Below are 26,547 nucleotides of genomic sequence, written 5' to 3'. Positions count from 1 at the left end.
GTAACACGGTTGATAAGTGAATCTGCCTTCCCCATTGATTTTGTTTGTCAGAAGGTCGCAAAAGGGGATCTCGTGACCCTGCAACCATCATAAAAGCGAGTCACTTGTCAAGCATCCGCAGGTAAATCACACCGTCCCTGGGGATGCTGCAACGGTCATAAGTGTGGAAAAACGGCCATGCCACTTTCTTTCCGTGCCCTTGTAACTTCACACGGTCACTAAGCTAACTGTTGTAAGTCGAGGAATACCTGCACCGGGGCTCCTGCCTCAGCAATCTCGGCTTTTTTAATGACTTGTGGACTTCAACTCCCAGAATTCCTCAGCCAGCATGCCTGGCTAAAGAATTCTGGGAGTTGAAGTCCAGGAGTCATAAAAGAGCCGCGGACTAGAAGATCTCCAAGGTCCTTTCCCGCTCCTTCTGGCAAACCAGGAGATCCCTGCTCAAAGAAGCTCCCCTTCTGCGGACCACGCGATCCCTCTCCCCCCTCCCCCCCCCCCGCGAGATCCCTTGGCCAGATCGAAGGAGGGGATCGCTCCTGCCGCCCGGCGTCATGCCCTCCCGAACGCCGGGCCTCCTTCCCCGCGTCTCTCCCGTCCCAAGGCTGAACTCCTCCGGCCACGGGGTCGATAAATCCCCAGGCCCGGCCCAGCCAGAGGTCTCCGTCCAACGGCCGGCCAGGCAGGGCGCGCGTCCAAAGGCCGCTCCGGCCGCCTCGCGCCGCTCTCGGGCGCCGCCCAGCGCTGCCGCCGCCTCCGCCGCCGCCAGCCGCACGCAGCGCGCCCCGCTCGGGGCAGGCCGGTTGGGCCTCGCCTCTTCCTGGCGCCGCCGAGCGGCTTCACCGGCGGCCTGGGTGAGTCGTCGGCCGCCGCCGCCGCCGGGCCTCCCTCGGCCGCCGCCCATGGATTTCACCTAGGCCCCATGGCGGCCCCCGAGACGCCCCCGGACGTGGCCTCGGCCTCCAGCGCCTCGCTCTTCCGCCTCCGCCACCTCCGCCTCGGGCTGGACCTGCGGCCCGAGGCCCGCGCCCTGGCCGGCTGCCTGGTGCTGGAGCTGTGCGCCCAACCGGCGCCCGAGCAGGAGGAGGCGGCCGAGGGGGGCGACCGCCGGGCCCGCCGCCCCCCTCGCGTCCTGGTGTTGGACGCCCACCCGGCCCTGCGGGTGGCTTCGGTGGCTTTCCGGGCCTGCCCGGCCGGCGAGACGCCCTGCGGCTTCGTCTTCTCCAGCGCCGGAGGAGAGGGCGAGCCGGGCCGGGGCAACCCTCCGCCGGCCCGCCCGTCCTCGGCCCCCGCCGGCCACCCGCACCCGCACTGCCCGCTCAGCAGCTCCAGCGCGCTCTCGGCCCTCGGCGGGCAGGCGCCGCCGGAGGGGGACCGGCCGGGCCTCGGCGCCTCCCCGGACGCCTCGGCCGAGGTGGCCCCGGTTTGGGGCGAGCCTCCCTGGGCCTGCGCCCCGCTGGAGAGCGCCGAGGCTGCCTCGCCACCGCCGCTGCCCGCCTTCCCCCGCGCCCCCTGCCCGCTCTTCTTCCGCCTGGATCCCTTCAGCGACTACGGCTCGGCGCTCAGCATCTCCCTGCCGGCCTCGCTGGAGCCGCAGCAGCCCTTCCAGGTCATCGTCCGCTACACGGCCGTAGATGCCCCGGCGGTAAGTGGGGGAGCCCCCCGGGGGTCTCTTTTCAGCCGCTTAAAGCAGGGGTCTTCAAACTTGGCCCTTTTATGACTTGTGGACTTCAACTCCCAGAATTCCTCAGCCAGCTTTGCTGGCTGAGGAATTCTGGGAGTTGAAGTCCATAAGTCATAAAAGGGCCAAGTTTGAAGACCCCTGGCTTAAAGGGAGGGCCGAGCAGGGCCGGTTGGGGGGGGTGTTGCCAAGACCCTTTGAAGGCAGGGGTCTTCAAACTCGGCCCTTTTATGACTCGTGGACTTCAACTCCCAGAATTCTTCAGCCAGCATGCCTAGCTGAGGAATTCTGGGAGTTGAAGTCCATGAGTCATAAAAGGGCCGAGTTTGAAGACCCCTAAGCGACGCGGTGGCGGCTCAGTGGGTTAGGACGCTGAGCTTGTCGATCAGATGGTCGGCAGTTTGGCGGGTCGAATCCCGAGTGCCGCGTAACAGACTGAGCGCCTGTTACTCGTCCCAGCTTCTGCCAACCTAGCAGTTCGAAAGCACGTAAAAAATGCAAGTAGAAAAATAGGGACCACTACGGTGGGAAGGGAACAGCGCTCCGTGCGCCTCTGGCGTCTAGTCATGCCGGCCACATGACCACGGAGATGTCCTCGGACAAGCGCTGGCTCTTCAGCTTTGAAACGGAGATGAGCACCGGCCCCTAGAGTCGGAAACGACTAGCACGCATGTGCGGTCGAACCTTTACCTTTACCTTTTTGAAGACCCCTGCTTTGAAGGGGTCTGCAAGGATGGAAGGGAACATGATAGCGTCTTCCAATATCTGAGGGGAGATCAGGGAGGTCATCCAGTCCAACCCAATGAGGACCCAGATTGTTGGGGACAATAAGCTGACTTTGTAATAATGCCGCTTGGGAGGCGTGTGTGAAAGCCCTAATAAGCAGGCATATACATAGAATGAAGGCTATTGCTAAGCACATTTGATTTGTGCTTTAAATTGTAAGCCGCCCTGAGTCTTCGGAGAAGGGCGGAATATAAATGGGATTTTAAAAAAAACAGCAACCCTTGCTTAGGGTGGGCCCGACTTCTCTTTGAAAAAGGAAGGAACTCCTTGCTTCATGTGGCAGGCTGTTCCACAGGCTCCTTCTGTCGCTTGCCTCTATTTCTTCTCCCGCGTTTCCTCTTCTCGCCTCCTTTCCCTCCTGTGGCCTTATAATGCCACGCTTGGAATAATTGCATCCAGGTTTTTTTTAAAAAAAATCCCATTTATATCCCGCCCTTTTCCGAAGACTCAAGGCGGCTTACAATTTAAAGCACAAATCAATGTGCTTAGCAATAGCCTTCATTCCATGTATATGCCTGCTTATTAGGACTTTCGGGGGGGGGGGGCAAGCGGCATTATTACAAAGTCAGCTTATTGCCCCCAACAATCTGTTTTGGGTCACCACAGTACAAATAATAATAAAAAAAAGATGTTGAGATTCTAGAAACAGTGCAACAAAGATGATTAATGCAGCTAGAGGCTAAAACATGAAGGACCGTTACAAGAATTGGGTACGTCTAATCTAACAAAGAGAAGGATTAGGGGTGACATAATGGCAGGATTTGAGGGGCTGCCCCCCCAAAAAAGGGGGGGTTGTCAAGCTATTCTCAAAAGCACCTGAAGGCAGGACAAGAAGCAATGGATGGCAACTAATCAAGGAGAGAACTAACCTAGAACCAAGGATAAATTTCACGACAGTTAGAACAATTAATCAATGGAACATTTTTCCCTTAAGAAGTTGTGGGTGCTCCATCTCTGGCGGGCTTTAAGAAGAGATTAGCCATTTGTATGGAATGGTACAGGGTCTCCAATTTGAGCAGGGGGTTGGACTAGAAGGCCTCCGGGGTCCCTTCCAGTTCTGTTATTCTATTATAAATCTCTCCGTTTTCATATCTATTGCAGTAAACACGAATAGACGCAAGCCACGCCAACCAATGCTTTTAGGGGGTCCTCCATCATTTTTAAGAAGTTAAAACAGCTCCAATGACCAAAAGGTTTGCAGTTCTCACTCATCTTGCGCAACTTCTTCTATGGAGGAATACTCGATCCTAGACCTTCCCTGCAAGCCCTCAATGGTGCTCTCCAGAAAAGGATCCCCATGATTTAGGAGCACAAGCTCTACCCATTGCGAAAAGCCACCTAAGCCCCAAGGATAGAATCTGGGCCAGTCTACTGGTTAGCCAACATTAACAGATGTCCCATTAAGAGGCTACCAGCTTGGTTAATGAGCAGCCTAAGGAGGATTCCTGCAGGAAATAATTACATGATTAATTAACTCCTTTTTTTAGGACCCTGTAATCCAGGCATGTCAAATTGCCGGCCCGTGGACCGGATGCAACATACTGAAACCGCGCCCACCCTATTGGAGGCAATGGGGAAAAAGTCGCTAGACGTCACGCGACATCACGTGACGTCACACATTTGACATGCCTGCTGTAATCCCTTAGTTTGGGGTAGAGTCGGGGCAACTGGATGGAGCTGAGCATTTACTGGCCAGACGCCCTTCCTGACACCTATGCAGAGTTCCCAGCAGATATTTTCTCTTTGCGCCCAGAGAGAAAAATATCTGCCTCTATCTGGGATTAATCTCTCAACCTTCCGAGTTTGTGTCAAGTGTCTTACATCACTAAGCCACATGCCACTCTAATTAAATGATTAAAAAGTTTTTAAAAAAATTAAATTAAAGTTAAACAAAACCCTCAAAGGGCAGATTCAATGGAACACTCTTTTTTCTGCCGTCAGTTTTCGGTGTTTCTCTGGTTTCTAAATAAAAATGATCTCTCTCTCTCTCTCTCTCACACACATACACGAAAGGTCTGGGAACGCTAATACAAGCTGGGAGACCCCCCCCCCAAAGTTGTGAACGAAAAATCTTTCCTTCCCTGCAAGTAAATCACACCGTCTTTAAAAATAGCGGGAGACAGAAAGATAAAAAGCAGGACAGTAAGATAGTAGTGAGGCCTAGCAAATTCTTTACAATAGTTAAAAATCTGGGGCAAATATTTTATTTTATTTATTTATTTGTTTGTTTAACTTGAAAGGGCTTTGGGGGCAGGTGGTTAGAAAGATGCAGAGAGGACTATGGGGATTGGGGATCAGGTTTTTAGGATTTATTTGGAATAATCAGCCAGTTGAGAGGTTACGTCCTTGATTAATCATTTTTGATGGCACATACACTTTCCCAAGCAGTGAAGCTTTTGATCTGCTACAAAAATACATTGTTTCCCTAAAATTGGTCTCTCTTTCTAAAGATCGGAAGGTAGCCAATATAATGTCTTAACGTGGGTTTCAATAGGAACAGTAAAATTACAGACTTAACGGTTACAGGTCTAAATTGGGTAGAAGCATTTATAAATATAACGAGAGAAATTCAGCCAAAGAAGGTTTAATATAGATTCTGCAAATCCACAAGCCTCCCTGGGCTAATTAATCTCTCTCTCTCTCTCTCTCTCTCTCTCTCTCTCTCTCTCTCTCTCTCTCTCTCTCTCTCTTTCTCTTTCTCTCTCTCTCAACTTCTCAGAGGATGACTTAGCAAAATTTACTTGGATTATGAATTCTCTCACCCTCAGCAAACTTGTTTACTAAGGGAGAAAAGGCCAAACTTCCTTTGTCTAAAGGTCAGAAAACAAGACAACGAAATTGCAATTTACATCGGGCAGAATGGAAGATTGGGCCTAGAGGAATAAGATATACGGTTGGACCTCGGTTGATGATCACAGTTGAGCCCAAAATTTCTGTAGCTAATAAATGAGACATTTATTAAATGAGTTTTGGCCCATTTTGTGACCTGCCTTACCATATTTGTTACCTGAATCAGTGCAGTTAATTTAGTAACACAGTTGTTAGAAGGTCGCAAAAGGGGATCCCCTGACCCCGAGCCATGGCAACCGTCATAAATATGAGCCGGTTGCCAAATGTCTGAATTTTGATCACAATAGTCGTAAGGGTGAAAAACGGTCATAAGTCTCTCTCTTCCAGTGCCATTATAACTTCGAACGGTCACCAAATGAATAGTAAGTTGAGAAGTTCTCCCTGCATTTCAGCAGGGACAAATGTATTTAGGGAAGAACAAGAAATTCTTCTCTACATTCTGCTATCCTTTTTTCCCCTCAGAGAATTTCGTTATACCCGGTAGTTTAATTCTGATTTAGTCAGCAATGTCTGGACTGGCCTTCTTCACCTCAATTTCCCATTTTTCCAGATGGTTTTATGGACAAATATATTTATGTTTCTTCAGAGAAATTCTTTTGGTGTTGGCTGAGCCTCTGATTCTTGGAACAACAGATGGAACAATTGACGAATGTTATTGGGAGAAAGCTTTTCCATTATTACATTTTTTCCATCCTTCAGGGAGTGAATACAGGTAGTACTGAGTCCAAAATTCCTGTTACTATGCCGGAGAGTTGTTAAGTGGGTTCTGCCCCATTTTGCAACCTTCCTTGCCATGGTCATTAAGTAAATCACTTCAGTTGTCCAGTTAGCTTCCACTGAGCCCTGACAGCCCCGAAGAAGCGCTGATCCTGGCGCTTCCGCTGAGCCCTGACAGCCCTGCAGCTCCAGCCGTCTCTCACTCAGGCTTGTGCGGTGCTGCCACTGGTTCAGCTCATTCCCCTGCCTTGCTACCACTTTTCTCGGATGGTCGCGTACCACCTGCCAGGTGCCAATGTACCACAGGTGGTACCCGTACCACTGGTTTGAAAAGCCCTGCCCTAGTCCAACCCCCTGCTCAGGCAGGAAACACTATACCATTTCAGACAAATGCCTGTCCATTCTCTTCTTAAAAACCTGCAGTGTTGGAGCATTCACAACTTCTAGTGGCAAGTTGTTCCACTGGTTAATTGTTCTCACTGTCAGGAAATTTCTCCTTAGTTCCAGGTTGGTTCTCTTCTTGATTAGTTTCCATTTGTTGCTTCTTGTCCTGCCTTCAGGGGCTTCAGGTGTTGATATATAATACAATGGGGGGATAAAGAATATCCGTTATTTCAGTGTATAGGTGTTCCTGAAGATCAGGGCATTATATAATTTGAATTAATAACACTAATAATAATTTAATAAATAAGCGTGCTCAAATTCAGATGCTTTTACACAGAGGAATGGCTGGCTGTGAGATGGTCATTTTCCATTTGAGATGAACTGTTATTTGTCTTTCACCGTTAAGTCCTTCTCTATTAGGTGATGGCATTTTATCCATCGTGCCTGAAGTAGTTTATGTAGATGCATTAAAAATAGAATTTCATGGAACAACTTGCCACCATTTTAAAATATGCCAGCCTTGGCCGGCTTTTCTATTCTCTCTGCCTAGGAGATCAAAAGGGCTGCCCCGGGATGGCATATTTTAAGATGACGGCATATTGTTACATGAAATTCTATTTTTAATGCATCTATATCAGTGTTTCTCTACCTTGTCCGCTTTCAGATGGGTGGACTTCAATTCCCAGAATTCCTCACCCAGCCACTGCCCTATAGTATCTACCTCAGGCAGGACTGACACTTTATCAATACATAGGATACGTTTGGAGGTTAGTTTTAGAGAGGGTCTTTAAAACGAAGCAAGGGGGTGAACTTGCATCCTATTGCTGTTTGATCTAGTTGATCTAATAAAAAATCAAATGCATAGGTATAGTATAGGTGGTACCTTGCTCAATAGTAGTAACTGTGAGAGGGATCTCGGAGTCTTAGTAGACAATCACTTCAATATGAGCCAGCAGTGTGCTGCAGCTGCCAAAAAAGCCAACACAGTGCTAGGCTGCATTAACAGAGGGATAGAATCAAGATCAAGTGAAGTACTAATACCACTTTACAATGCCTTGGTAAGGCCACACCTGGAATACTGCATCCAGTTTTGGTCACCACGATGTAAAAAAGATGTCGAGACTCTAGAAAGGGTACAGAGAAGAGCAACAAAGATGATTAGGGGGCTGGAGGCTAAAACATATAGGGAACGGTTGCTGGAATTGGGTATGTGTAGTTTAACGAAGAGAAGGGTGAGGGGTGACATGATAGCAGTGTTCCAATATCTCAGGGGCTACCACAAAGAAGAGGCAGTCAAGCTATTCTCCAAAGCGCCCGAAGGCAGGACATGAAGCAACGGATGGAAACTAGTCAAGGAGAGAAGCACCCTAGAACTAAGGAGAAACTTCCTGACAGTGAGAACAATTAACCAGTGGAACAACCTGCCTCCAGAGGTGGTGAATGCTCCAACACTGGAAGTTTTTAAGAAGAGACTGGACAGCCATTTGCCTGAAATGGTATAGGGTTTCCTGCCTGAGCAGGGGGTTGGACTAGATGACCTCCAAGGTCCCTTCCAACTTTATATTATTATTATTATTATTATTAAGTCCCTTATCTGTTAAAGAAGAAAGTGCTTGTTAGGAAAAGCAAGAGTGACTTTAGCACAGGGCTCTTCAAACTTGGCCCTTTTATGACTTGTGGACTTCAACTCCCAGAGTTCCTCAGCCAGGTGCCTGGCTGAGGAATTCTGGGAATTGAACTCCACAAGTCATAAAAGGGCCAGGTTTGAAGAGCCCTGCTTTAGGAGGTAGTTACATTGTAAATGTAAAAAAATAAAACAAAAATCTTATACGAAAAATACCCTATACAGGTAGTCATCGATTTACAATCATTCATTTAGTGACTCTTCGAAGCTGCAACAGCACTGAAAAAAGTGAACTTAACGACCATTGCAGCATCCCCTTGGTCACGTGATCAAAATTCAGAGGCTTGGCAACTGGCACGCACTTACGACAGTTGCAATGTCTCGGGGATCACGTGATTCCCCCTTTGCAACCTTCTGGCAAGCAAAGTCAACGGGGAAGCCAGATTCACTTAACAAGTGTGTTGCTAACTGAACATCTGCAGTGATAAGAAAGGTCATAAGATGGAGAAAAACTCACTTCATAACTATCTTGTTTTAGCCACAGAAATGTTGGGCTCAATTGTGGTAATAATAACAATAACAACAATAATAATGTAAAGTTGGAAGGGACCTTGGAGGTCATCTAGTCCAACCCCTCGCTCAGGCAGGAAACCCTATACCATTTCAGACAAATGGCTGTCCAGTCTCTTCTTAAATACTTCGAGTGTTGGATCACCCACGATTTCTGGTGGCAAGTTGTTCCATTGGTTAATTATTCTAACAGTCAGGAAATTTCTCTTTAGTTCCAGGTTGCTTCCCTCCTTGATTAGCTTCCATCCGTTGCTTCTTGTCCTGCCTTCTGGTGCTTTGGAGAATAGCTTGACTCCCTCTTCTTTGGGGCAGCCCCTGAGATATTGGAACACTGCTATCATGTCAGCCCCCTGGTCCTTCTCTTCATTAAACTGGACATATCCAATTCCAGCAGCCGTTCCTTATATGTTTTAGCCTCCAGTCCCCCAATCATCTTTGCTGCTCTTCTCTGTAGTCTTTCTAGAGTCTCAACATCTTTTTTACATCATGGTGACCAAAACTGGATGCAGTAATTCCAGGTGTGGCCTTACCAAGGCATTGTAAAGTGGTATTAGTACTTCACTTGATCTTGATTCTATCCCTCTGTTAATGCAGCCCAGCACTGTGTTGGCTTTTTTGGCAGCTGCAGCACACGGCTGGCTCCTATTTAAGTGACTGTCCATTAGGACTCCAAGATCCCTCTCACAGTTGCTACTATTGGGCAAGGTACCACCTATACCAGGGGTGTCAAACTGCCGGATGCGTCATGGCGAAACTGCGCCCACCCCATTGTTGGCAATGGAAAAAAAAAGTAGCGATACATCACGACACGTGACGTGACGTTGCCAGTTTGACACCCCTGACCTATACTGTGCATTTGGTTTTTCTTGCCTAAAAGTAGAGCTTTACTTTTTTCACTACTGAATTTCATTTTCATTTTTCCTAAGTCGAGGATTGCCTACACCCGAGATTTTTATACTGTGGGTTGTTGTGCTGTGCCCACTCTCCAAAATGACAGAGGAAGCCCTCTTAAAAAAAAAAGTCTTAAAGTAACACACGCTGTCGGCCTGTGGTTTTTACTCTTTTGACTTGTTTTCCTGGCTTCGCCTCTCCAGCCAAAAAGTGCATCAGAATAGAAAATTCATGGGTGTTTTTTTTTAGGTTACCAGTTCCTGGAAAGACACAGTGAGGGATGCTGACGTAAGAGAAGTATCGTGAACGCTGTACATTTGGGCTGTAAACTAGAGACCGTTTGATTTCCTTCTCTTGTTTTTTTCTATCCTGCCTCTCATTCGTCCTTCTGAACTTTGCATGCTACAGGTCGTCCGCGACGTAACGACCAACCCAAAATTTCTGTTGCTAAGTGAGACATTTGTTAAGGGAATGTTGCCCCATTTTACGACCTTTTTTGGGGGGCGGGCACGTTTGTTAAGTGACTCGCTGCAGTTGTTAAATTAGTCACACGGTGGTTAAGCAAATTTTTTTTATTATTTTTTTTTAATTCCATTTATATCCCGCCCTTCTCCGAAGACTCAGGGTGGCTTACAAGCTTAGCAGTAGCCTTCATTCTATGCATATGCCTGCTTGTTAGGGCTTTCACACACACACCCCAAGCGGCATTATTACAAAGTCAGCTTATTGCCCCCAACAATCTGGGTCCTCATTTTACCCATCTTGCTAACCGTGTCAGTACCGTCATTCACTTAATCCCTGTGGTAAGAAAGATGGTATAATGGGGCAAAAGTTAAATCTCTTGCTTAGCAACAGAAATTTTGGCTTTAATTGTGACCATAAGTCGAAGAGTATCTAAAATTTGTTGTTGTTTTTTTTCCCCCTTATCTATTCCTTCTGTCAGATCTGGTGGCTGGATCCCGAGCTCACCTACGGCAACGCCAAGCCATTTGTTTTCACCCAAGGCCATTCGGTGTGCAACCGCTCCTTCTTCCCTTGTTTTGACACGCCGGCTGTGAAATGCACCTACTCTGCGGTTGTCAAGGTAAGGCACACTGTCATAGCCCCAGAACGTAAGAATTAGGCTTGATCAGACCTGAACCTCATGCTCAGAGTGAACTGCCAGAATTCAGCCTTTGAATTCTGCTTGTGATCCAGAAGCCCTGATGGCCAGTGTCAGGGTTTGTTGTGATTTTTTTGTTTTTTTTCTCCATGAATATCCTTAATCCCCTTTCTGAATCATCTCCCTTGGTGGTGGTCGCTTCCTTCCGAGAAAAGCAAACTCCAGAGTGTCACGTTGTTCACCAGAGCACTAGAGGGAAGGAGGAGAAACAATGGTTGGAAACTGACCAAAGAGAGAAGCAACCTGGATTTAAGGAGAAACTTCCTGACAGTGAGGACAATTAACCAGTGGAACAGCTTGCCACCCGATATCGTGGGAGCTCCATCACTGGAGATTTTTTAAGAAGAGACTAGACAGTCACCTGTCTGAGACGGTATAGGTTGTCCTGCTTGAGCAGGGGGCTGGACTAGAAGACCCCCGGGGTCCCTTCCAGATTCTATTCTATTCTATTCTATTCTATTCTATTCTATTTTATTCTATTCTATTCTATTCTATTCTATTCTATTCTATTCTATTCTATTCTATTCTATTCTATTCTCTCTACTCTACTCTATTATTCTATTCTATTCTATTCTATTCTATTCCATATTTTCTATTCTATTCTATTCTATTCTATTCTATTCTATTCTATTCTATTCTATTCTATTCTATTCTATTCTATTCTATTCTATTCTATTCTATTCTATTCTATTCTATTCTATTGACAATCCTGGGTTCTAATAGTGCTAGCATTTCAGTTCTAGCATCAGTTCGTAGTTTTTTGGTAAATAGCATTCATTGCTCTTAGTGGTTTTGAATTCATGAACATTGTCTAGAGGTGTTAATGAGTCTGTTGCAAGCTATGAGAAAAGGCGACCTGCAAAATGCTAATTAAATGGAGTAGGGGGAAGACATCTCCACGTCTTCTTAGCATAGGGCCTTCATCCTGATGTGTATGGTCACCACCCTGCCCTCAGAATCTCTCTCAAAATATCTTGGGTGGGGTGGGGTGTCTACTGGATTCGCAACTCCTGCTCGAGGAGTAGCTGAGTGTTGTAGCCAGAAGAACCTTCATACAGGTCAGTCTGATGCACGAGTTACATCCTTTGTTACAGTGGGTCTCCCGCTTCAGACAGTTGATCATACACCCTGTCTGTGCTCCGATTCAGGTGAGGGAATAGATCAGGGGTCCTCAAACATGGCCACTTTAAGACTTAAAAGTTGCCAAGTTTGGAGACCCCCAGTTATCCAACATAACTGGGAAGGGGGTGGCTGTGAAAGCAGCTTAAGTCAGTTGCTCCCTTCCATTAACTGCACACAACACACGTGAAACCACACTAGCTGAGGTTGATTTAACCGTGCTTCGCGTGACAAGGCTTTTACGCGGGACTTGGCAAAACAGGCACTGAAAACCCAGCTGCTGAGTACACAGTGGGGGATACCGAAGGCCATGGGAGCATCCAGCAGATGTGTCAATGCTGCTAACATCGGATGTAAGCCACCTCTGCGAAAAGGAGGAGGTCAGTCCAGTTGGTTTGTTGGTAAGAAACATAGCACCTGAGATATTGCTCCACCACTTTGTTAGCGCTTTCCGCGGCTCCATTAGTAGACGGATGAAAAGCAGATGACAGACCTTGAGTTGCCCACCCTGTGGTAGCCACTCTGTGAATGGGCCAGCCTGCTCGTTCCAGTGAGCTGCCTCAGAATGTCACATGCGGCTGTTGGAAGTCTCTGATCCCGGGGAGGTGGTGGGTTATATTTTAGGATTGCGCATGGGGTTTGAGCATCATGATCGTTGCTCAGCTGCACAACTGATGCAGAAGCCAGCTTTCTTCAGGACAGAAATTAGGTTGCTAGGACATGTGGTCCAATTCCTGCTTTTAGAGTAGAGATGATGGCTGTTCCTCACATTTCAGTTCAGGGGTGGGGAATCGTGGCCCTTTTATGACTTGTGGACTTCGACATAGGTGGCTCGGGAATTCTGGGAGTTGAAGTCCACAAGTCGTAAAGGGGCCATAGTTCCCCACCTCTGCTTTAGTTGGTCCTTAGAAGATCGGGACTAGGGGTGATACGATAGTGGTGTTCCAACATTTGGGGGGCTGCCACAAAAGAAAGGGGGATCTACCTATTCTCCAGAGCACCTGGACAAGAAGCAATGGATGGAAACTAATCAAAGAAAGAACCAGCCTAGAACTATAAGGATAAATTTCCTGACAATTAATCAGTGGAACAACTGGTCTCCAGAAGTTGTGGGGGCTCCAACTCTGGAGGTTTTTAAGAAGAGATTGGACAGCCATTCGTATGGAATGGTATAGGGTGTCCTTTCTGAGGAGTGGGGTGAACTAGAAGACCTCCAAAATCCTAGGTTGTATAAACAGAGGCATTAGAATGAAGATCGTGCAAAGTATTAGTACCGCTTTATAAAACCCTAGTAAGACCACATCTGGAACACTGCAGCCAGTTTTGGTCACCACATTACAAAAAAGATGTTGAGACTGGGAAAAGTTCAGAGAAGAACAACTAAGATGATCAAAGACCTGGAGACTAAAACATGAAGATCGGCTGCAGGACTCGGGTTTGGCTAGTCTAAAGAAAAGGAAGAAATAGGGGTGACATGATAGCAGCGTTCCAGTATTTGAGGGGCTGCCACAAAGAAGAAGTGGGGGTCAAACTATCCTCCAAAGCACCAGAAGGCAGGACAAGAAACAACGGATGGAAACTGATCAAGGAGAGAAGCAACCTAGAACTAAGGAGAAACTTCCTAACAGCGAGGACAATTAACCAGTGGAACAGCTTGCCATCAGGTGTTGTATGTGCTCCGTTACTGGAGGTTTTAAAGAAGGGACAGGACAACCATCTACCTAAAATTGTGCATGGTCTCCTGCTTGAACTGTACTATGCAACATCCAAGGACCCTTCCAGGTCTATTCTATTTCTGTCAGCTCTAATTATTCTGTTATTCTTGTTTGTTTTTTTACAGGCCCCTGCAGGCATGCAGGTGTTAATGAGCGCCACCCAAAGTACCTATGAGGAAGAAGAGGGCGTCTACCAGTTCTACATGGAGTACCCCATTCCTGCTTACCTGGTGGCTTTGGTGGCTGGGGATCTTGTCGCTGCAGACGTTGGTCCCAGGTAAGACACCGTGGTCTGATTTAGCAGGGTTGATGGAACACAGGGGTATTGCTAGGCTGTTATCTTAACCACCATGCTTGCTGGCGATGCTAGGAATTGTATCTCAGCAACCTTGGTAAGAGCCTTGGTGGAGCAGTGGGCTAATGCCTCCTTAAGTAACACCAGCTGCCTGCAATTAGTGCAGGTTTGCGTCCCACCAGGCTCAAGGTTGACTCAGCCTTCCATCCTTCCCAGGTAGGTAAAATGAGGACCCAGATTGTTGGGGGCAATAAGCTGACTTTGTAATAATGCCGCTTGGGGGGGGGCAAAAGCCCTAATAAGCAGGCATATATACATAGAATGAAGGCTACTGCTAAGCACATTGATTTGTGCTTTAAATTGTGAGCCGCCCTGAGTCTTCGGAGAAGGGCGGGATATAAATGGGATTTTAAAAAAAAACCTGTAGTCCTTGAGTTAGGAGTGCAGTGGAGGCCAGAATCACCATTGCTAAGCAACACAATTGTAGAGTCTTAATGTTGTGACCGCATTGCTGACCTACACCAGTCTAGTACAGAGAAGAGGAACAAAGATGATCAGGGATGTCTAGTTTAATGACGAGGGGGGACATGATAGCAGTGTTCCAGTATCTCAGGGGCTGCCCCAAAGAAGAGGGAGTCAAGCTATTCTCCAAAGCACCTGAAAGCAGGACAAGAAGCAACGGATGGAAACTAATCAAGGAGAGAAGCAGCCTAGAACTAAGGAGAAATTTCCTGACAGTGAGGACAATTAACCAGTGGAACAACCTGCCTCCAGAAGTTGTAAATGCTCCAACACTGGAAGTTTTTAAGAAGAGGCTGGACAGCCATGTTTGAAATAGTATAAGGTTTCCTGCCTGAGCAGGGGGTTGGACTAGATGATCTCCAAGGTACCTTCCAACTATTATTATTAGTAGTAGTAGTAGTAGTAGTCGTAGTAGTCGTCGTCGTCATTAAGGGACATTATGGAAAAGTGGAAGGAGTCCCAGTTGAAGAGTGTGGGGGGGTGCCACAGAGGGGTAGGTGAGGCCCATGCAGACTGCACAGGAGTTGGGGTAGGAGGTTACTGCAGTGCATTGCAAGCTCAGGAGGACCTGGGAAAAAGGTGTGGAGCACAGGCAGTCCTCGATTTACAACAGTTCATTTAATGACCGTTCCAAGTTACAGCGGCAATGGAAAAAGTTGACTTAGGACCGTTTTGCACACTTAATGACCATTGCAACGGTCCCCCCCCCCCATGGTCACGTGATCCAAATTCAGACGCTTGGCAACTGGTTCGTATTTACGACGGTCGCGGTGTCCCGGGGTCACGTGATTTCCCCCTTTTGCGGCCTTCTGACAAGCCCAGTCAACAGGGAATCCCGATTCACCTCACAATTGCGTGACTAACCTAACCAATGCAGTGATTCACTTAATAACTGTGGCAAGAAAACCTGTAAAAGGGGGCAAACTGACTAATGTTTCACTTAGCAGCCTAAATTTTGGGCTCTGTTGTGGTCGTAACTGGAGGACCACCTGAACATGCGAGCAAAGGAAGGAACGAGGGTGTGGATCACGCAAGCCAAGCTAAGCTAGGCGTGTGACGGACTTGCCCAAGCAACTTGCAGCCTTCCCTGCTGGTATCCTTATGACTTTGCTTGTGTGAATCTGACTTATATTTATGGTTGCAGTTTCCCCGGGGGTCAGGTGATCACCTTTTGTGACCTTCTGACAAGCAAACTCAGTTGGGGGGGGAGCTAGATTGGCTTAACAACCGTGTTACTAACTTTGTCATGTTTCCGACAGATGAAATTCTTCATTCTTCGAGCCATTGTTTACCTTAAAGAATCTTTATTCGAGTAGCATGGCATCCGCACCTCCAGGGTGGAAGCCAAAATCTGAATTCCCCTCCCCTGAGCACATAGTATGAAAGCACAATTCCCTCCTCCAATTTACAGTCATAAATCACATTCTCCAGTGAGTTTGAAATGCGGACCTTCCCTCCAGTTCTCCAACCCGCCATTCCTTATCATCTCTTATTTCAAACAACCCTGAAAAACACTCTACTACGAGGATGTTATCTCTAACTAATTCCCATACAAATTCTTCCTCCTCCCCCACAGCATCGTCTAATGCTAACTCTAAAAGTAACCACACAAGTTAAAGGGGAAATTGGCCGTGTCTTCACTTACTGTCAAACCAAGAACATCCGATGTTAGCAGCGTTGACAGGCTTAACCACTGCAGCGATTCGCACGGAAAGATGGTAAAATGGGGCAAAACTCACTTAACCGCTGTCTCGCTTAGCAACAGAGATTTGGGGCTTCATTGTGGTCGTAAATTGAGGGATTACCTTGTGTTGGCATCGGGAGCTTTCTTTAAAGTGTGCAGTTGGGTGTTAAGTTTGCACCTCCGCAGCAGGAATGCCAAATCCATGCTAGGCGCCTTGTGAATTCTGGTGTTTTTCTGCCTTCTTGGCCACAGGAGCAAAGTCTGGGCCGAGCCGTGCCTGTTGTCAACAGCCATCGGCAAACTCTCAGGTCGGGTGGAGCACTGGCTGAGCGCTGCAGAGAGCCTCTACGGTCCCTACATATGGGGCAGGTAAGCTCCTTATAGCATGCATAGGTCTCTGCCCGGGGGAAAAGGCACAAAATGAACGTTGTGGTGCCAATTCTGTCCCTCCCAACCTCGTCAACCCAGGCTTGAAAAGGCAGAGTGTGCGTCGTGATGAAAACACACAAAATGATACACCTTTCGTTTCCTTGGTATTTTCGTGTTTTGATCTATGCGTGCAGAGTCAGAAGCATTCGCGCCTTTGTTTGAGGTGTGCGTCGGTGATCGTGCCTAGCAATATAGGCAATAACAGGGTTTTTCGCAGCAGTTCCTGGCATTGGATCGGCAAACTGTTTCTACTACAAGGTTCCAAAGATGCACAGAATGTGTAGGACGATGCCCAAGGATCTATTCTCGTCCAAAAGAGATTGTCTGCAAAACTCTGATTCAGTCTTAATGTTTCTCAATCTTGGCGCCTTTCAGATTTGTGGACTGGCACTCCCAGCACCTTAAAAGTTGCTATGGTTGAGAAACACTGCGTCAGACGATCTGCTGTACCATCCCGTTCAAAAGCTGTCTCTGAACCTGGTTAGGCTTCAGTCAGAGGAGATGATGTAAATACTGAGTAAGCCATCATGAGGGAGCCCAACGCCAGACCAAATACAGTCGCGGAAACACATTTGGAAATCGGAAGCTAAGACACAGTCTCTCTTTGGGCTTTGTGTTCAAACAGTTACAGTCAGCTCAAGGTTTAAAAAAAATGTCTTATTTCCTCTTAATCTCAATAGAAGGAACAAGGAAGGGGAACTTCTACCACTGGTGGCAAAATTCAGACAGGAAGGCAGCTCAGAGAGTGGTGAGGACGGCCGAAAAGATCATTGGCAGTTCCCTCCCTCCCATCCAGGACATAGCACAGAAGCGTTGCTTGAGCAGGATCTGCAAGATTGTCTGGGACGCTACTCATCCTCTTCACCACCTGTTTTCCTTCTGGGAGGAGGGGGCTCCGTGGTATCCGAAGCAGAACAGAACAGCTTTGTTCCATACAGTATTAACCTTCTGAACTCTCAACCTTCCTCCTTCCGTTATGTATTCAAGATGGATAGTGAATAATATTTATATGTTACTTATTTGTAAGGGTGTAGGCCTACACATATGTTGTATATCCGTGGTGGCGAACCTATGGCCATAGGTGGCACGCAGAGCCCTCTCTATTGGCACCCGCGCCTTCGCCCCAGTCCCAGGCCTTCAGCTGGGTTTTATAAAACCTTTTTGCTTTTTTTTATTTTATTTTTATATATATATATATATATATATATTTTATTCAGGGGTAGGGGGGATTGTTAAAGATAAACTGTATGTTAAAACTTTTCAATAAAAAAACAAACAAAAAAAAACCCCTTTTTGCTTTAGGCCTCTGCCGCCGTGTGCAAAAAAAAAAAAAAAGGTTCAATCAATCGATTTCAACTTCTCGCGGGGAAAAAAAAAGTTCTCGCAAAGTTGGAATTGATTGATTGAACTTTTTAGTCCCACCCAGTCTGCTGTTTTCACTGTAGCCACGCCCACCCAATTGGCCACGCCCACCCAAAGGGCCATGCCCACCAGGCACCCGATGATACGTAAGTGGGTTTTGGGTTTCAGTTTGGGCACGCTTTTCTAAAAGGTTCGCCATCGCTGTTGTATATAGTATGTTTTAAATGTGTGTTGTGTATGTGTACACTTTGAGAGGAAGCAACTAAATTTCATTTTTAATGTGTGCCATTGTGCCCACAGGAAAAAAAATGACAATAAAGGTTGTCTGTCTGTCTGTCTGTCTGTCTGTCTGTCTGTCTGTCTGTCTGTCTATCTATCTATCTATCTATCTATCTATCTATCTATCTATCATTATCTATCATCTATCATTTATCTAATCTATCTAAAATTGAGGCAAAAAACAGATTCCTCCTTTCATCTTAAGTTACATAAAGGTAAAGGTTCCCCCGCACATGCGTGCTAGTTGTTTCCGACTCTAGGGGCCGGTGCTCATCTCTGTTTCAAAGCCGAAGAGCCAGCGCTTGTCCGAGGACGTCTCCGTGGTCATGTGGCCGGCATGACTAGACGCCAAAGGTGCACGGAACGCTGTTACCTTCCCACCGGAGTGGTCCCTATTTTTCTACTTGCATTTTTACGTGCTTTCGAACTGCTAGGTTGGCAGAAGCTGGGACGAGTGACAGGCGCTCACTGCTACACGGCACTCGGGATTCGACCCGCCAAACTGCCGACCTTCTGATCGACAAACTCAGCGTCCTAACCCACTGAGCCACCGCGTCCCTTTAAGTTACTTGGTTAGGGTTAATAACAGGATGTGGAGGAGAGTCAGGAAACGCTGGATTATGAGAGATTCTTGACATACAGGAGTTGTTCTCCACTTACATTAACCCCCAACTCTGATCTTTTTAACCCTTCCTTTTTTCTTTTATTACAACTTTTAATACAGTTAGTCCTCAACTTTCAACCATTCACTTAGTGGCCGTTTCAAGTTACAATGGCACTGGAAAAAAGTCATGGCTGTTTTTTTTCCACACTGACGACTGTTGCAGCGTCTCTGTGGTCAAAATTCAGCGATCAGAATTCAGACCCTTGGCAACTGGTTCCTATTTTATGAGGGTTGCCGCCGTGTCCCCCGGGGTCATGTGATCCCCACAAGCAAAGTCCACGGGGGAGCCAGATTCGCTTACTCAATTTTAACAACTGCACTGGTTCATTTAACAAGAGAGGCAAGAAAGGTAGTAAAATGGGACAAAATTCACTTAAATGTCTCAGCAACAGAAATTTTGGGCTCAGCTGTGGTTGTAAGAGGAGGGCTACCTGTAAATTATGGGGAATTTTATTGATGTATATCTACATTTTTACATCTGTCTTTCTGCCGGCCTGCCTGCCTGCCTGCCTGCCTGCCTATGTCTGTCTGTCTGTCTACCTACCTACCTACCTACCTATCCTCTCTCTCTCTCTCTCTCTCTCTTTATATATATATATATATATATATATATATATATATATATATATATATATATATATATATATATATATATATATATATATATATATATATGTAGATCTAGAGTCTCGGGTTTCTTCCCGCGTTCCTTTCATCTTCAGAAAGTTGTGGCGACGTTTCGACGAAATCCCATCCGTCATCATCAGGCCGGAGTGTTCCTCCTGCTGCTTCCAGGAGCAATGCGTGGTCTGGCTGTTCCTTTCCTTCCAACTGCTGGTGGGGCTGTGTTCTGACTGGGTGGAGGCGTGGCTGCTTTCTGATTGGGTGGGGGTGTCCTCCGATTGGGTGGAGGCGTGGTTGTCTTCTGATTGAGTGGAGGCGTGGCTGTCTTCTGATTGGGTGGATGCGTGGTTGTCTTCTGATTGGTTGGAGGCGTGGCTGTCTTCTGATTGGGTGGGGTGTGTTCTGGATGGGTGGGGTTTTTTGTTGTGTTGTAATATCCTGAGTGTTGTGATTTGGTGTCCTGAGGAGTGGGCTGTGTAGTGGCCTCCAGAGCTTTGGTTTGGCTCCGAGTTCGAGGACCTGCTATGTATCTCTGGTATGGGTCAGTCAGGTTCGTGTGTGCGTTCTTCTGCTTGGGTGATGGCACTTTTGCTTGACTTGTTCTGTCTACTGTGTGGGAGAGTTTTTGTTCTGGGTGTGGATGAGTCTTGCTGGGGCTGGTGGCATTTGGGGTTGTTTGTTGGTTTTTTAAATCCTTGTTTGCTGAAATTCGTTTCTCTATCAATGCTGGTTTCCAAATGTCATGTAGGCGGGAGGTGTCGTCTCGCTTGTTCATACTGTCTGGGTGTTTTTCTATTTCAATGGCTTCTCTGATTATTCTGCTATTGAGATGTTCTATTTTGGCGATTGTTTTTGTACCTTCAAAATTGATGTTGTGTCCCGTAGTGTTTATGTGTTGTACTAGTGAAGATGTGTGATCTTTCTTCTGTACTGAGTTCTTATGTTCTTCTACACGTACCTCTATTCTTCTGTTAGTCTGTCCGATGTATGTTGCTGCACAGGAGGCGCATGGGATTTGGTATATGCCCTGGTTTTCCAGTTCTATTTTGTCTTTGGGATTTCTCAGGATGGTTGATATCTTTCTGTCAGTGTTAAATGCGGTTTTGATGTTATGTTTGCGTAGTACTTTACTGATTTTGTCGGTTGTTCCTTTTATGTAGGGCAAGATGGCTCGTCCGTTGTTCTGTTCTTCTTCTTGGATGTTTTTCTGTTTCGGAGTCCCCTGCTGAATCATATTGGTGATTTTGTTTTTTTGGAACTTGTTTGCTGTCAATATGTCTGTCAGGGTGTGTAGTTCTGTTTGTATATGTGTTTTGTCTGCAAGGCGTCTGGTTCTTGTTATTAGTGTTTTGGCTACTGAATTTATTTGTGCTGGGTGATGATGTGATTGCGCATTGAGGTAACGGTTGGTGTGCGTTTTCTTTCGATAGACTGTGTGTCCTAGGGTGCCGTTTTGTTTTTTGTATATAAGTACATCCAGGAAAGGTAACTGGTTGTTTGTTTCAATCTCCATGGTGAATTTTATTTTGGGATGTAGGCTGTTCAGGTGTGTTAGGAAGTTTTCTAGCTCCTTTCTTCCGTGGGGCCAGATCACGAAGGTGTCATCCACATATCTGAGCCACAGTTTTGGTTTGTTTGTAGTCTTTTCCAGAGCGTTAGTTTCAAATTCTTCCATGAAAAGGTTGGCGATAACTGGTGATAGAGGGGATCCCATTGGTGCGCCTTCTATTTGTTTGTATCTCTGGCCTCTGTGTATGAAGTATGTGTTTGATAAGCAGTGTTCTGCTAGTTCTATAATATGGTTTGGTGGTTGGTATTTGCTTCTTATTGTTGATAGAGCTTCTTGGACTGGCACCTGGGTGAATAGTGATACCACATCGAAGCTGACTAGCAAGCAAAAGTGCCATCACCCAAGCAGAAGAACGCACACACGAACCTGACTGACCCATACCAGAGATACATAGCAGGTCTTCGAACTCGGAGCCAAACCAAAGCTCTGGAGGCCACTACACAGCCCACTCCTCAGGACACCAAATCACAACACTCAGGATATTACAACACAACAAAAAACCCCACCCATCCAGAACACACCCCACCCAATCAGAAGACAGCCACGCCTCCAACCAATCAGAAGACAACCACGCATCCACCCAATCAGAAGACAGCCACGCCTCCACTCAATCAGAAGACAACCACGCCTCCACCCAATCGGAGGACACCCCCACCCAATCAGAAAGCAGCCACGCCTCCACCCAGTCAGAACACAGCCCCACCGGCAGTTGGAAGGAAAGGAACAGCCAGACCACGCATTGCTCCTGGAAGCAGCAGGAGGAGCACTCCGGCCTGATGATGACGGATGGGATTTCGTCGAAACGTTGCCACAACTTTCTGAAGATGAAAGGAACGCGGGAAGAAACCCGAGACTCTAGATCTACACATACAGACACCCGCGAGAATCTACGAAAACACACACACACACACACACACACACACACACACACATATATATATATATATATATATATATATATATATATATATATATATATATATACATATACATATACATACATATACATACATATATACATATACACATATACACATATACACATATACATATACATACATACATACATACATACATACATATATATATATATATATATATATATATATATATATATATATATATATATATACAGGGAGTGCAGAATTATTAGGCAAGTTGTATTTTTGAGGATTAATTTTATTATTGAACAACAACCATGTTCTCAATGAACCCAAAAAACTCATTAATATCAAAGCTGAATATTTTTGGAAGTAGTTTTTAGTTTGTTTTTAGTTATAGCTATTTTAGGGGGATATCTGTGTGTGCAGGTGACTATTACTGTGCATAATTATTAGGCAACTTAACAAAAAACAAATATATACCCATTTCAATTATTTATTTTTACCAGTGAAACCAATATAAATTTCTGACATTCAAAAACATAACAAAAACAAATCAGTGACCAATATAGCCACCTTTCTTTGCAAGGACACTCAAAAGCCTGCCATCCATGGATTCTGTCAGTGTTTTGATCTGTTCACCATCAACATTGCGTGCAGCAGCAACCACAGCCTCCCAGACACTGTTCAGAGAGGTGTACTGTTTTCCCTCCTTGTAAATCTCACATTTGATGATGGACCACAGGTTCTCAATGGGGTTCAGATCAGGTGAACAAGGAGGCCATGTCATTAGATTTCCTGCTTTTATACCCTTTCTTGCCAGCCACGCTGTGGAGTACTTGGACGCGTGTGATGGAGCATTGTCCTGCATGAAAATCATGTTTTTCTTGAAGGATGCAGACTTCTTCCTGTACCACTGCTTGAAGAAGGTGTCTTCCAGAAACTGGCAGTAGGACTGGGAGTTGAGCTTGACTCCATCCTCAACCCGAAAAGGCCCCACAAGCTCATCTTTGATGATTCCAGCCCAAACCAGTACTCCACCTCCACCTTGCTGGCGTCTGAGTCGGACTGGAGCTCTCTGCCCTTTACCAATCCAGCCACGGGCCCATCCATCTGGCCCATCAAGACTCACTCTCATTTCATCAGTCCATAAAACCTTAGAAAAATCAGTCTTGAGATATTTCTTGGCCCAGTCTTGACGTTTCAGCTTGTGTGTCTTGTTCAGTGGTGGTCGTCTTTCAGCCTTTCTTACCTTGGCCATGTCTCTGAGTATTGCACACCTTGTGCTTTTGGGCACTCCAGTGATGTTGCAGCTCTGAAATATGGCCAAACTGGTGGCAAGTGGCATCTTGGCAGCTGCACGCTTGACTTTTCTCAGTTCATGGGCAGTTATTTTGCGCCTTGGTTTCTCCACACGCTTCTTGCGACCCTGTTGACTATTTTGAATGAAACGCTTGATTGTTCGATGATCACGCTTCAGAAGCTTTGCAATTTTAAGAGTGCTGCATCCCTCTGCAAGATATCTCACTATTTTTGACTTTTCTGAGCCTGTCAAGTCCTTCTTTTGACCCATTTTGCCAAAGGAAAGGAAGTTGCCTAATAATTATGCACACCTGATACAGGGTGTTGATGTCATTAGACCACACCCCTTCTCATTACAGAGATGCACATCACCTAATATGCTTAATTGGTAGTAGGCTTTCGAGCCTATACAGCTTGGAGTAAGACAACATGCATAAAGAGGATGATGTGGTCAAAATACTCATTTGCCTAATAATTCTGCACTCCCTGTATGTGTGTATATATATATATATATATATATATATATATATATATATATATATATATATATATATATATATGTAGATTTTCACGGGTACAGGTATGTAGGTCTTGGCGTATTTGGGTCTTTTCCCGTGTAAGATTGATGGTGTCTTGGTGACGTTTCGATGAGGTCCCACTCATCATCTTCAGGCTGGTGTCTTCGGCTTCGTGCTTGTGCGAGCAAAGCGTGATCGGAGCTGCCGTCTCTCTATAAATATTGGTGGGGCCAGCACCCCCCCACCCCCCACCAATATTTATAGAGACGGCAGCTCCGATCACGATTTGCTCGCACAAGCACGAAGCCGAAGACACCAGCCTGAAGATGACGAGTGGGACCTCGTCATATATATATATATATAAGACATCCTACTATTAAATACAGTACATTGTGTTGTTTAAGTGTTCCCTTTATTTTTTGAGCAGTATATATATATAAAATCTATTTGATATCTCTCTCTCGATTTGATCTCTATTTATCTATCCAGCTTTGATCTGTCTGTTTCTGATCTCTATCTCTTATCTGTTGGATCTCTATCATCTATCTATATCTATATTTCTCTCTTTCTATATCTTATCTATCTGATCTCTGTCTCTATCTGATCTCTATCTAGATCTCTAGAACTCTATCTGTATATCTCTATCTCTTATCTATTTGATCACTATCTCATCTATTTGATCTCTAGCTTTGATCTGTATATCTGATCTCTATCTCTATTTGATTTCTCTATATCTATTTATCTCTTTCTATCTGATCTCTATCTCTGTATCTATCTAATTTCTGTCTATCTTTATCTATCTGATCTCTATTTGATCTCTATCTCTGTCTGTCTCTATCTTATTTATATTTATTTGATCTCTATCTATCTATTTGATCTCTGTCTGTCTGTCTATCTATTTTGAGAATTATGACTTGATAATTCAGAAATTGATCTGGGTTCTCCCTCCCTTCACTTCCAGGTACGACATCGTTTTCCTCCCTCCCTCGTTCCCTATCGTCGCCATGGAGAACCCGTGCTTGACCTTCGTGATCTCGTCCATCTTGGAGAGCGATGAGTTTCTCATCATTGATATCATCCACGAAGTAGCCCACAGCTGGTTTGGCAACGCCGTCACCAACGCCACCTGGGAAGAGATGTGGCTGAGCGAGGGGCTGGCCACTTACGCTCAGCGCCGCATCACTACACAGATCTATGGTAAGTCCTGCCTGAAGCTGCGTATTGCGCCTCCAAATTGTGACGGTTGCCAAAGGCCAGCTTTGCCCAGCTTGGATCTTTCTAGTCTCAAACCTCTTTTTTTTTACATCGCGGTGACCAAAACTGGATGCAGGATTCCAAGTGTGGCCTTACCAAGGCCTTGTAAAGTGGTGTTAACACTTCATGTGATCTTGATTCTATCCCTCTGTTAATGCAGCCTAGCACTGTGTTGGCTTTTTTGGCAGCTGCAGCACACGGCTGGCTCATATCTAAGTGATTGTCCACTAGGACTCCGAGATCCCTCTCACAGTTGCTACTGTTGAGTATTACTACTGTTGCTACTGCTGCTATTTTTATTTTCTTCTGTTTTAATTAAGTGGTACACTAGTGTTGGAACTAACGATATACAGTGGTGCTCAGTAGCAACAAGCAAGAATTCAATTCCATCTGAATTGCTTCACCTTCTTCACCTCTATTCAAACCCTCTGGCTATCCATCTTTCTATCCCATCCATCTTCAACCCCAACAAGTCCTTGGGCAGAGTAAATCATGGAAAAGAGCCAGTTTGCTTTAGTGGTTAAAGCTCCCAGGCTGGAACCCGGGAGACTGTGAGTTCTAGTTCTGCTTGAGCCATAAAAGCTGACTCAGTGACTTTGGGCCAATCACTAGGAAACTGTGAGTTCTAGACCTTCCTTAAGCGTGAAAGCCTCTTGATTGAGTTTGGGCCAATCACCAGGAGAGTGTGAGTTCTAGTCCCACCTTAGGCGTGAAAGCTGGGTGGGTGACTTTGGCCAATCACCAGGAGACGGTGAATTCTCGTCCCGCCTTAGGCATGAAAGCCAACTGGGTGACTTTGACTTTGGGCCAATCACCAGGAGACGGTGAGTTCTAAGACCCCTGCTCTAATTAAGACCCCTGAGCTTAATTTGATCTATCAAGAATAACCTGTGAAGTTATATGCAGAAACTCTGGCAGAGGGTATGATTTAGTTCAGGGGTCTTCAAACTTGGCCCTTTTATGACTTGTGGACTTCCAACTCCCAGAGATTAATATGGATATTGACTTGAAACAAATTAAAGTTGAAACTTGTGTCGGTGAACGGATTGCTTTTAATTTACCTTTCAGTTCAACCCAATTTAACAAATGGATCTGATTAAACCTCATACTGTAGGTCTACCTTTACATTTGACCAATACAGGAGTCTTCAAACTCGGCCCTTTTATGGCTCATGGACTTCAACTCCCAGAATTCCTCAGCCAGCATGCCTGGCTGAGGAATTCTGGGAGTTGAAGTCCATGAGTCATAAAAGGGCCGAGTTTGAAGACCCCTGGACCAATACATATTTAATATATATTATTATTAATAATAAAACTTTCAAATCACAAGACACTGGCTTTATTCTTCCCCTCTGCAGTTTGAATATAAAGTATAAAAGACTAAAAAGAGATTTTTGTGGACATCCCAGCCTTTGAACTACCCAAGGAACCGAAACGGCAAAGTTTCGCTGTTGGGCAAGCTTCCATGCCAGCCGCCTTTCTTTCCTCTTGCTTTGCCTCTTTTTAACCTCACCCCCCCACATACACACACACCTTCTGTAAGGGAAGGCGAAAGGCTTACTCACCCTCTCGTGAAAGATGGCCTCCATGTTTATGTGTCTCCCACCGCCACCATCGGCCTCCACACCACATGGTCCGACCCAGCCAGTCAAGCCACGCTCTGGCTGT

General features: G+C 45.9%; 1 protein-coding gene across 1 annotated transcript in view; it reads left to right on the top strand.

Annotated features, from left to right (window-relative positions):
* Positions 1-592: 592 nt before the first annotated feature.
* RNPEPL1 (arginyl aminopeptidase like 1) overlaps positions 593-26,547 on the top strand; it is a 37,683-nt gene continuing 11,728 nt past the window's right edge. Inside the window, exons 1-5 of the mRNA XM_083363923.1 lie at positions 593-1,642; positions 10,444-10,584; positions 13,622-13,773; positions 16,250-16,366; positions 24,588-24,823. Coding sequence (XP_083220049.1) covers positions 920-1,642; positions 10,444-10,584; positions 13,622-13,773; positions 16,250-16,366; positions 24,588-24,823 — 1,369 coding nt within the window. The 5' untranslated portion in view covers positions 593-919. The remainder of the gene's footprint in view (positions 1,643-10,443; positions 10,585-13,621; positions 13,774-16,249; positions 16,367-24,587; positions 24,824-26,547) is intronic.

This window comes from Vipera ursinii (genome assembly GCF_947247035.1).
Source record: "Vipera ursinii genome assembly, chromosome: 5".
Taxonomy (NCBI): domain Eukaryota; kingdom Metazoa; phylum Chordata; class Lepidosauria; order Squamata; family Viperidae; genus Vipera; species Vipera ursinii.
Note: the sequence above shows the minus strand (reverse complement) of the source record. Positions and strands in the feature narration are given on the sequence as shown.